This window comes from Cupressus sempervirens, chromosome 3 (assembly GCF_028749045.1).
Source record: "Cupressus sempervirens isolate cs-2001-9-10 chromosome 3, ASM2874904v1, whole genome shotgun sequence".
NCBI classification, from domain to species: Eukaryota; Viridiplantae; Streptophyta; class Pinopsida; order Cupressales; family Cupressaceae; genus Cupressus; species Cupressus sempervirens.
Genome location: NC_143120.1, coordinates 470,539,414 through 470,552,549, shown reverse-complemented (window position 1 = coordinate 470,552,549; position 13,136 = coordinate 470,539,414). Strand labels below are relative to the sequence as shown.

Below are 13,136 nucleotides of genomic sequence, written 5' to 3'. Positions count from 1 at the left end.
TTTTATATCATATTTTTTACTAAAGTTGCATAAATGTTGTAAATGTGTAGTTCTCATTCAATTATTCTCACATTTGCAACCACCATTATATGTCACCTCAATGTCTACCAATCATTAATCATGACCTTATTTTATAAATCGGGTCATGTCTCATGGCATAGCATAGCCCACCTATTTAGAATATAAATCGTATCCTCTCAAATCAACTCTTATGAATGTTTATTCAAGTTATCTCATCAACTTGGTCATCAAAAGATTTCAAGTTGAACATCTAAAAATATTTATCTAATGACATGTCCAAGGTCTTCAAAAATAAAGTATGCATATATAATAGTAACATCTAAAGCTAACTACAAGAGCATTTAGTCTAGGTTATATTGGTCTCAATCATATCAATGTAGCATTTTTCTTAGTGTGATTTTTAGCTTTTATGCTACTTCTAAGATGCTTGACTACTATAAAGGAAATTGGCAATCTTCTCTCTATCCTGTAATAATCATCATTGTATTTCTTAGCACAATCACTTCTGAATGAGACATACAATATTTTAGCTTGCCTTGATCATAGGATAGACCATATTGTTTAAAGAAGGGTATTTGATGTAGCCTAGTCTAGGACTAGGTTGTTTGGCACAACCTAATCTAGACGGTGATGCATAAGATGCTTGTGTCCCTGATAGAAAAAGCCTTTGAATATATGTTGCATATTGTTATGATATTAAATCAAGATTCAAATCTTAGAGCATAGTTGCTTGTGACATAACATGAATGAACCCACAAGTAAAATCAAAATCAACATCATACCAAAGACCAAATAAGCATTTATAATTCTCTCAAGCATTCAATACTCAATACTCCTTACTTCCAACATATATATTTTTAAAAACTTAGTTTATTTATTTTCAATTATTTTTATAATTTCTTTAGGATAGTTTAAGAAAAAAATTAAAAGTATATTTTCAACTAATTATGCTACTTCTAAGATGCTTGACTACTATAAAGGAAATTGGCAATCTTCTCTCTATCCTATAATAATCATTGTTGTATTTCTCAACACAATCACTTCTGAATGAGACATACAATATTTTAGCTTGCCTTGATCATAGGATAGACCATATCATTTGAAGAAGGGTATTTGATGTAGCCTAGTGTAGGACTAGGTTGTTTGGCACAACCTAATCTAGACTATGATGCATAAGATGCTTGTGTCCCTGATAGAAAAAGCCTTTGAATATATCTTGCATATTGTTATGATATTAAATCAAGATTCAAATCTTAAAGCATAGTTTCTTGTGACATAACATGAATGAACCCACAAGTAAAATCAAAATCAACATCATACCAAAGACCAAATAAGCATTTATAATTCTCTCAATCATTCAATACTCAATACTCCTTACTTCCAACATATATATTTTTAAAAACTTAGTTTATTTATTTTCAATTATTTTAATAATTTCTTTAGAATAGTTTAAGAAAAAAATTAAAAATATATTTTCAACTAATTTCAAACAATTGTTAAATCATATTAAAACAAAAATATTTATCTAATGATATGTCCAAGGTCTTTAAAAATAAAGTATGCATGTATATAACAGTAACATCTAAAGCTAATTACAAGAGCATTTAGTCTAGGTTACATTGGTCTCAATTATATCAACATAGCATTTTTCTTAGTGTGATTTTTAGCTTTTATGCTACTTCTAAGATGCTTGACTACTATAAAGGAAATTGGCAATCTTTTCTCTATCCTATAATAATCACTGTTGTATTTCTTAGCACAATCACTTCTGAATGAGACGTACAATATTTTAGCTTGCCTTGATCATAGGATAGACCATATTGTTTAAAGAAGGGTATTCGATGTAGCCTAGTCTAGGACTAGGTTGTTTGGCACAACCTAATCTAGACTATGATGCATAAGATGCTTGTGTCCTTGATAGAAAAAGCCTTTGAATATATGTTACATATTGTTATGATATTAAATCAAGATTCAAATCTTAGAGCATAGTTTCTTGTGACATAACATGAATGAACCCACAAGTAAAATCAAAATCAACATCATACCAAAGACCAAATAAGCATTTATAATTCTCTCAAGTATTCAATACTCAATACTCCTTACTTCCAACATATATATTTTTAAAAACTTAGTTTATTTATTTTCAATTATTTTAATAATTTCTTTAGGATAGTTTAAGAAAAAAATTAAAAGTATATTTTCAACTAATTTCAAAAAATTGTTAAATCATATTTAAAAATATATATATTTATCTAATGATATGTCCAAGGTCTTTAAAAATAAAGTATGCATATATAATAGTAACATCTAAAGCTAATTACAAGAGCATTTACTCTAGGTTACATTGGTCTAAATTATATCAATGTAGCATTTTTCTTAGTGTGATTTTTAGCTTTTATGCTACTTCTAAGATGCTTGACTACTATAAAGGAAATTGACAATCTTCTCTCTATCCTATAATAATCACCATTGTATTTCTCAACACAATCACTTCTGAATGAGACGTACAATATTTTAGCTTGCCTTGATCATAGGATAGACCATATTGTTTAAAGAAGGGTATTTGATGTAGCCTAGTCTAGGACTAGGTTGTTTGGCACAACCTAATCTAGACTATGATGCATAAGATGCTTGTGTCCTTGATAGAAAAAGCCTTTGAATATATGTTGCATATTGTTATGATATTAAATCAAGATTCAAATCTTAGAGCATAGTTTCTTGTGACATAACATGAATGAACCCACAAGTAAAATCAAAATCAACATCATACCAAAGACCAAATAAGCATTTATAATTCTCTCAAGCATTCAATACTCAATACTCCTTACTTCCAACATATATATTTTTAAAAACTTAGTTTATTTATTTTCAATTATTTTAATAATTTCTTTAGGATAGTTTAAGAAAAAAATTAAAAGTATATTTTCAACTAATTTCAAACAATTGTTAAATCATATTAAAACAAAAATATTTTTTATTTTTAAAAGGGTAAACGTTTTTTTATGGAAGCTATGAACTAGTGGAGTCGGTTATGCGGTGCTTCGAGCATTACTTTGTGCAAAATCTATGAGTTGTTTGGAATGACCTAAAACTTAAATTCCAAGATTATAAAGTAGGGACAATATCTTTAGTCAAACAATCAAATATAACATTTTGAAGCAATCTCAACCAACAACTATACCACAACTCAACCATTATAACATATCAATGTTTTAAAATAATAAAAATTAAAACTTATAAAAACAATGGAAAAAGATTTAAGAAATAACTATGCAACTTCAGCCCCTTTTTTTATTAAAAGAGATTCTAATATATATATATATATATATATATATATATATATATATATATATATATATATATATATATATATATATATATATATAGGCATGCTTGATTTCTTAGGGAGGAGGCATTTGGGTTGGCAAATCCTACGAGATACTATCAACCCTCATCCCTTTCACAATCAATTTGACACAATTGTTGTTTCCTATTCATTTTTAATATATTATAATAATAATAATAAAAGCCTTCTCCTTGATGTGATTACAAAAATTTAATAATGCCAAACACCGTAGTAGTAGAAGAATATCCCCATGTTATAAGATCCATGAATAAACCCATGAGAAAGAATAGGTATAATTTAGGAATAGAGTAATAATCAATTTATAATTTGGGAATAATTTAATAGTAATATGGCATCAATGTCGCAATCTATAGAACAATGTTCTCATGTGAAGATAACGAAGAGTCAATTTACAAAAAAGCCAAAGCATTCAACCTTCAATTATTTCAATATTGCTTGTTTGTGTGATGGTACTGCTCTTGTGTGAGAGTTAATCAAAACAATAGATTCTACTTGAAGTCTTAAATGATGTGTTTCCAATGGCATCCTTTTCTTGGTGTATTTGAACAGTCTAGATCTGATTCAGCACTAGTGCATTTATAACGATTTGATTATTTGTTATTGTTGTTGAATGGCTGTCTTTTATGCTTTCTATATTTAATTTGTTCTTGTTTGATTTTGATTTTATGATTTTATTTAAAGGAAATATAAACTTTTTATTTTATTTTTAAATTGGTTTACTTCATATTGTAGCTATTGTCATTATCTTGATCAAACAATCAGTAATGAACTTCGTCTCATTTCCTTCATCAAAATCTGATTTTAAAATCATTTAGTTTCGAAATATTTATTTGCAACTCTTTTTAATTTTGTGGGAATTTCATTTAGTCTTTTTATTATAAGCATCTTATCTACTCTTATAGGATTGTTAAAATCTTATATGAAAATATTGTAGAACATTCAAGAAAACTTTTGAAATTGAGAATTCAAAGATTTTGTAGTATCTAATACATGTATGTATTATAAGAAAAGGAATGGCATACCATAGCTTGTATAGCAATTATTTGTAATCCTTTTTCACACAAGAATCTCATTTACTATTTTTATTAGACTTATATTATTTACTCTTCTAGGGTTGAAATATTGTAGAACATTTGAAATGGACTATTAAAATTGAGAATTGTGACCCTAGTACCTCATACATTAAACAAAGTGTAAGAAAATGAATGAGACACCCATAACTTGGTATAGCAATTATTTACAATCATTTTCTATGCATGCTCCAATGGGATCTCATTTAGTTTTATTTTAAGCATTAAACCTACTTTACTAAAGATTGGCATATATGCAAATGTTAGCTTGGTATAGCAACTATCATTAAAAATAGAAAGATTAGCAATTATCTTGATATGTACCATTCATTTGTTCATATATTGATTAAGTGAAGGATGTTTTACATTAGTACTTTCTAAACCATGTAGGTTTTCTCATTAGTAGGACGTTTTACATTAGTACTTTCTAAACCATGTAGTAATGATCACCTATGTTATACTTGTCAACCTTGTTCGTTTCGATCCTTTGAGGTAGCAAATTCTCATTTACATTAGTAAATAATCAATCTAGAGACATGCTCACTTTTTGCTTTTCAAAAAGCTTGATAGTTGAAACTAGATCATGTTTTATGTATGTGTTGTGCCATCATATGATTTGTTGTTTCTTAGATCTAGGTAATAAATTTCATTCAATTATAATAAATATCATCAATGCTAATAACTTTTAACTATTGATACAAAATTTATAATAATAATAATAATAATGGAGATTAAATCAACAAATACTACAAGAACCATAGTTTTCAGATTTTGTCAGTTATTTACAAGTTTAACTCACCAATATTGATAGATATGGAAAAACATAAATAAAAATGGAAATGCAAGTAAAACACTTGTTAAAATATATTTTTCATGTATCTTTTGACTATAAAAGCATTTACAATATTTTAGTTCTTTAAAATATTTAAAATCGGCACATTTTTATAAAATTTGGTTCTAAAAATATTTAAATAATGTAAGATTGGTCAATTAAATAATAGAAATCATTTTATATTTCAAAGTAATGTAAGATTGGCTAATATTTTTATATCTTTTTCTGGAGGGGGTTGCTTAAAGTTTACCGTGTCTAGTACTATCCAAGTTGCTGAGCTTTTGCCCATTCACAACCACAAACTATAACAACTCTTGAAACATATTCAACTATAGATATAATCTATTGAAAAAACACAATAACCACAATATAATCAATACATTGATCAAGTATTACTTGAACTACATTTCATTTCAACAGTAAATTGCTTATTTCTGATTTCATTAACAAACAATATAAATTCAAACACATCACTAAAACACTATAAAATTCAAACTCATTGAAACAAAACAAGTTTTGATATCACTATACTCTAATTGAAGTTAGTAACTTTTCCTATTCAATAAAACAAAACAAATTTTACAAATAGAATATTCCAAAGGAAGATATTAGCCATTGCACAAACACTTGCTTATCTGTGGCCCCTCCCTCTGTTTCAATTTATGTGAATGAGATTAGATAAGCAATATGGTGGCCTCCACATACATGACATTATGTCATTTCTTTTTGGAAGCAAATGAACTTAGAATCAGATGTGGTACGATATCCTAAACTTAAATCTGAAATTGGATTCAGCCTCTATGATGATTTGATTCTAGCTGGTTTAGCGCACCATGCGACTAATGAGAACACTCGTAATTGGAATAAGTTTTCTACGGTACATTAAATTACTGTCAATTTTTTGGATTATTGTGCTTTTGTTTGATGCTGAATCACTGGGCTTGACTTGGAACATCAAGCAAAATCTTGAAAAGTGATATTAAAACTCATCACGCTGAAACAAAAACTGCATAAAAATCTAATCGAACTTTAACATGGTATGAAACCAGTGCACGGAAGATTCAAATCAGATTTACAAACTTAGATCATCTAATGGCAAGTAAATAATTTTAGAATCCTTATATTCTGCAAAACGGTGAATGGCGTCAGATTTGAGGATCTACTTGAAGGAGCTTCAAACTTTGTATCCTAGAAATTTAGGAGAATGCTTGCTCTGAAAGAACACAAAGTTAGATTCATTCGTGGAAACAGAAACATCTATACCTAGCGAAGAAACTGAGAAATGACATTGGCCGAAAAACAATAACAAAGCCATGACGACATTGGTGGATGTTGTAAAGGATCATATAGTTCCAATCATCTCCACACATTAAAACTCATCATGCTGAAACAAAAACTGCTTTGATTTACTCAACCTCTTCAACTTTCACCCATTCAAGTATAATGAGAAAATCAGGAAAGGGTAGGGTGGGGTGGGGGCAGCAAACCGAGGATGCTAGGATATATACCAAGGTAATAGGGGAAGAGATCCAGTAGTCGCCCAGGGTAACTTTGCGCACCGAGATCTCCTAAACTGTAATCAAATTATGCTGATTTTTTTCAGTGTACCTCCGTAGCTGAATCAATAGCTTAAAGCTAAGGATTCAGCATTTGGGCAGATCTCTCTATAGAGGCTGTGGAGTGTGAAGTGGTCGAAAAATGTCATTTAAAACAGCTGCCGATACTTGCTATGTTCACCCCCTAATAGCCGCTCACGAAAAAAAGGTATTCTTGGCACAAATGGACCAATCAGCAACCAAGAAAGCTAAAAAATGATCAACCATTAGTACATATGTAATCGGCTATTAGTACATGTATTATCGGCTATTAGTACATGTGTTATCATTTTTTGAAAATTTTTAAAAGCAATAATTGGGAGTATCTATCACAAAACCCTCAGTCATTGGACAAACCGGTGGCTATCGGGTCTCTTCCCCTAGCTTGTTAATTTTCAATTGAAAATGCATCACAATTTAAGTATTGCAGATCAAAAGTATCCACAAGGAGATAAGCCACCCGGAGACATACTATCCATAATATGAATTGAATATTAGGACAGTAGCTATCCTACATTTAAAAATATGAGGTACAAGCTGATGTGTGTCAATAAAAGGCCCAGAAAGTTAGCATTCAATGTTCAATCTGATTCTTGGACCATAACGGTGCAGGCATTTGATGCTAACAATGTAATCTCTTCAACCTCAGGTGCTAACTTGGGCCCAAATATCTGACACTTTCAAAGATGAACAAAATGTAAGATTATATCATTATACTCTGGAAGGCAAAACTGGTTTCTGTTGATAGAAAGTTGGTAAGTATTTTAGAACCCTTTTAGAAAAGATTGAAAGCATGCATTCTTAGCTGTCACTAGCAAAGATTTCCTATGACAACTGCAATATAAAGACTTTAAAGACATGTCTCAGATGATAACCTTTTCAGACTACTGCAAGCAACATAGGATTCCAATGTGGAGTTGGTGAAGCACGTGTGCAGTTTTAATGCAGCAAATGAACCAACTGGAAAAGCCAGAAAAGTACAAGCAACATTATTAGGCAGAACAAGGACTTCAACATCACAGTGGATGCTACTTCTTCCTGTCGTTCGCTATGCTCCTAACAAAATGGCACAATGCGACATAGATGAAAAAATTGTGAAAAGTCACAGATGTGCAAAACACACTGTTTTTTCACCAGATTTTCTGTAGTTTAACACCACTGGGGATGTATATCATGAAGATCAAATGCTCAATGTTTTGAAAAATACTGTTGTTCATTTCGTCTGGGGGATAGTCATGTCCCTTCTCTTTCAAACTCTAGCGTTGCCCTTGCACCAAAAAATTTGCCTATGAATGCCCGATACAACCACTAAACTTGTAGAACACATGAGACGGTTAAGCCATGTCACGAATCCTAAAGAAAAACATTGGCGGTTACTCCAACAATCACCCTTTTAGTGTTACCCGAGGAGATTTGAACCTATGACCAAGCTCTGATACCACTTGTTACAAGTTAGACCTGTGACCAAGCTCTAATACTATGCTCTTTCGATGTTGCACAAAAAGATCGACCTATTAACGCTTGATACAACCACTAGACTAATAGAACACAAGAGTCAGTTAAGCCATGTCACGAATCCTGAAGGAGAAAATTGGCAGTTAGTCCAACACCTTCCTCCCTTGGCCATCCATGTCTGAACAGGGGAGAGTGAACCAGATGGGTTTTTGGTATATTTAAAGCATCCTCTGCACTATTCCTGATATAGACACCAAAATGCAAGTCAGTTGCAGCTCCCTCATGGTGTAGGAATGGTTATGTCCTATTTTAGAATTTTACCATTTCAGTGCTGTTAAATTTGTTTCTAATGATTGTTTCTGTTTGGGTGTCAGACTTGTTTGTGATATCACTTAATAGTAGTTGTTAAACTTTAGGTTGAGCTTTCTCAGCTTCTTCAATAAAATCAAAAAATTGTGGAACCCTCAAGCCATCTACTTGAGGTAGGTATTAGTTGTTGAATATTTTAAGGATGCCAAAAATACTTACATATTTAATCCAGGAAAGATGAAGTGAAAATGGTGTAATTCTCAAATTGATAAACTTGCATGAGTTTTAAGTTTATTGACCATTGAACCTTCCAGGTTTGTATTTAACAATTATGTTAAGGTAAACAAAATTGCAACCTTGGATAACTCGGCCAGTACATCTTTTAATTCACAGCTACTGGACTTCCCTCAAAGAATTCACAAATTCAAAAGATTAGATATGACAAATTAGTATGTACATATTCAAAATCTATATACAACTGCAACAGGACACAAGATAGTTCTACAAGCAATATCATGTAATATCTTTCTCCTTTTTTTTCAGTTTTCTTTATGAATGCTAAGTATTAGTGCACACCCAACACACACTTGGATGCACACACTGACAATATTGTATATACATCATATTTACAAAAGAATAGCTACTAAATAGATTCACCCATATGATCTACCAGATGGGAGGAAAGCCAAAATGGACTTCAAATACTGCCTCATCTAATTGAGATTGAGGGCTCAATCATATGTCCTCCCCAGATGGTTGCTTTACGAATTAATGTCAAATGCTAGCAAAATCCTGCTTTCAAGAATCGGTTAAAAAGGCACAGCTCTGGTCAGATGCTCTGTCGAATCCTGCCTTCAAGAAGTGCATAAATCACAACTCCACTTTAAACACAAAAATATCCTTGAAGATTCTTTGCAGTAACAACATAGTCACTAACTGAGCTGCTATGAACACAATTAGTCAAAATACTAAGTAGGTGTCTAACTCGTATATGTATATAATATATATTTTTGTGACAGAAAGTAGCTTCTATCATTCCTGATCCGCTTCACCCATGTCTGTATCACTACCTCTGTACCTCACGCTACAAATGCCATTGTCATATCTACATTTGTTCTATACATATAGGAAATGTAGGAATGCAACCAAGTTCCTCATATTCATTATACCAAGAAAAGGCATAGATGCTATGCAAGTAGGCTGAAGAGCATTCCAAAATGTACATCTGCTACCAAATTTCAGGGTGCACTGATTCTTTTATCAATAAACTCATGTTCAATGCTCGTGCAGAGATGATAGCCATTCTTCCATGCGTCTTTTACCGTCTGCACAAAAAGCACACAACCAATTAGCTTTAAATCAACAGGGAAATATTAAGGGAATAATTTTTTTGCAGCAAAAGAAATATGCAATAAACATTTCAATATAAATTAATGAAGCACTCTGCAAGTTCCACAGAAAGAACCAGATCAGAAGTTAAATAAATCTAAACAAGGCAAGAGTAGAGTGATACAAGTCCAAATAAGAGCCATATGATATGCATTGACAACAGTCCAAAATTTTAAAAATACCCAAAAAAGTCAACTGCTGATTAAATATGAGAGTTTTTAGGCAAGAACACAATGTAACAAAGAAATATGTATTAACTGAACCTTATGCAAGGAATGATCACAGATTTCAGCATGCACAACTGCCGACTCAAGAAACTACTCAACAAGCTCACAAACAAAACTGCATATTTGCCAGATAAAAATAAAAAAGTGTGAAACAAACGGCTTCCCAAATATATAGTGTCTATACAAGGAAGAAATAAATATGACTATCCTATGTTTCTTGGGTTCTTCCAGAAAAGAAATTTGTTAAGCAATTTTTCTTAAGCCATAATTGTCACAAGACCTAGAGCTTCAATAAGAAGTTAAAGAAAGAGACTATAAGTGTAATTTAACAATGTGAAGAGGGAACTACTCATTACTGAAAAAATGGGTTGACCTCGTGTTAAAGGAAAACATATCGGTCATTTATATTGACTGAGACTAAGCCTGCATAGTGCATAGTCACAACAAATGTTGACAAAACAAGTTTTCTATATCTAAACCAAATCGTCTTTAATTATATAAAACTTTCATCTCTTTGAACACTTCTGTCAAAAATTACAGCTTTGGCATTGTAAATTCCAAAACATCCATCTGTAGCAGTGATGCCCACAAAGTTCAACTAGAAGGCAACAATTCCCCATTTGAATCTTATACTATGGTAATGGAAACCCGGTGATCAGAGAGGGAATACAAAATAAAAACTTAAATAGAAACAGCTCATACCCAATTGTAAAATACATTTTCCAGTCTGAGCACACAACCCTGAAGCTTTTATCAAACAGTAATGACAAAAAATGTCCACAAACAGTAAAAAAGAAAGAATGGTTTCCAGTATTTTCTCAGGCTAAATCATGCACGTTTATTTCCTCAAAAGTCCCTGATTCGGCTGCAAAACCAGTGCCCACACCGGACCATCATATAAGAAATTAAATGGCTCAGATTTGGAAGTGCTGCTCAGGCTCGTTTAAAAACTCTGAAAACAACTAAATAGATAACGAATCCCACTGGATTAAAATAAGGACTTTCAAAAAGAAATGGCACAATGTCAAAGGTTACAACTGGAAAAGAAAAAAGGCAAAGTTGTAGCGTATTTTAACTTAGGAAAAAAATCGGGCCTGCAGAATATTGAAAGAATAATACTGACCATCAGAAGAGCCATTGGAGAAGTTGGAGATGATTGCTTCCATGAGTTGAGTTTTGGAAGTCTCTATACCAGAAGACAAAAGCATGGGTTCTGAAGGAGGCAGACCATAGCAAGGCACCAAAACTGCAAAACTGTTCTCTGATTCATTTTCACTGGAGAAATCAGGCCCATGAGGCTCAAACCATCCGATGGACCAATCTGAGTCATCTGACTCCGACCCTGAAATGCACCCGCCATCAGATGGCACCATCACCACATCATATTCCCTCTCTATTCTCCTCTCGCTCCGCTTCTGAAATTTCCTTCTCCCTCTTCTCGGGGGTACTCTAGCCTCCCTCATTGCCGGAAACTTCACCATCTCTCCCATTCCAAAGGGGGCTGATGGCGTAGAAGATGCAGCTGAAGAAGAAGAAAAGGAGGAGGGCATTGTAGTTTCCTGTTTCTTTTGGCCACAAAGCCACCATGGGAGATTAGTGAATGCCAACGCCATTGTGATTCAAGCCACAACTAGTTTTTCCAGCCTAAAGCCAAGTACAAAACACGCAGGCCTCAACAGAGAAACCAATTTGAATTTAAAAAAGCACTCTATGCAAACCAAACCAAACCAAACCAACGATTGAGAATTTCTTCAGGCTAACGAAGAAATTTCAAACACCCAACAATAATTTTCCTCCAGATTTCTTTCCCCAAATAGGTTTCTGAGAAAGAAAACAAATTACAGTTGCCAAATGACAAAAAACCAATAAATCTGTTCAGGATTCTTCTTTTACCAAACACCCTTCTCCTTCTACCAGGCCTTCAAAATTTACCCAAAATCCAAATTTCCCGACTTTCTGCCCCCACCAAATTCTGCCCAAAAGTACTGAATTAAATTAGCAAGAACAAACCCCACGGAGGCCTCTGAACAATTCCCAATCTCATATAAATCCTGCAACCCGAAAAGCTAATAAGAAAGGAGTCTCATTCTTGGGTCCTAGACAATTTCTTGGCGTCGCAAAAAACTTTCAAGGAGTCAAAAGAAAAGTTGAAGTGAAATTCTTTGAGGCAATTCCTTGTACACGCACGCAATTCCTTGTACGCCAAGCCCATGTTCCACATATTCCTTCCTGGCAATAGCCCAATGCAAAACAAGCCCTCCCACAGCCGTTCGATCATGGCTTGGGGCTTTCTCAGCCCTCCAAGTTATCCCGAATCAGTCTCCTCCGCACGTATCAGTTGATCAAATGAGAACACCATAAATAATGGAGATGTTTTACTGTTTACGCGTGCCCACCAAGGCAGACTGTGAAGAAAGGGATGCGAGGGGTTCGAGTTGTGCCACCTCATCACTCTTTATCGTTTCTTGGGGTCCTACAATTCCCGTCGTTCATCTCTCTCCCCTGCTGTTTACCGTGCCTGAAACATCCAATCATTGGGGCCCCGCGAGGCTCGCGGAGCCGCGGCTCGGCGCACATTATCTTGTAGCCACGCAAGCAACCATGAAGAAATTTAATGGTGTCCATGTGAGAGCAAGTTGTATGAAATATATTAGGAACGTCAAGAGGTTGAAAAGAGTCCATGGGACCCAAGGAATGAAGGTACGAAGGAATTTCAATTATGTCTATGTGATGTAGATTGGAAGGGATCTATAATATCAAATCTTCTTCCAAACTTCATATTCTTCTTCTATATTAGATATTGATTATGAATATGTTTTTTTTTTTTTTTTAAGTGTAAAACTTTGTTTCTTCAAAAAGTTGGTTTAGACA

The 13,136-nt window shown here is 33.1% G+C and overlaps 1 protein-coding gene across 1 annotated transcript; it reads right to left on the bottom strand.

Moving 5' to 3' along the window:
- Positions 1-9,162: 9,162 nt before the first annotated feature.
- On the bottom strand, positions 9,163-12,637 carry LOC149567175 (uncharacterized). Its single transcript, XM_089820358.1, has 2 exons — positions 11,389-12,637; positions 9,163-9,974 (listed from the first exon to the last, which is right to left on the bottom strand). Exons 1-2 carry the CDS (start codon positions 11,876-11,878, stop codon positions 9,925-9,927), a joined length of 540 nt encoding a protein of 179 aa, XP_089676484.1. The 5' UTR covers positions 11,879-12,637; the 3' UTR covers positions 9,163-9,924.
- Between the last annotated feature and the right edge of the window lie 499 nt (positions 12,638-13,136).

What these genes read in the sequence shown, in the direction of transcription:
- LOC149567175 (XM_089820358.1), bottom strand. Translation starts at nt 11,878, where the DNA reads ATGGCGTTGGCATTCACTAATCTCCCATGGTGGCTTTGTGGCCAAAAG. An exon ending in CTCCAATGGCTCTTCTGATG is followed by an intron (nt 9,975 to 11,388) that starts GTCAGTATTATT and finishes CTTTTTGTGCAG; the next exon opens with ACGGTAAAAGACGCATGGAA.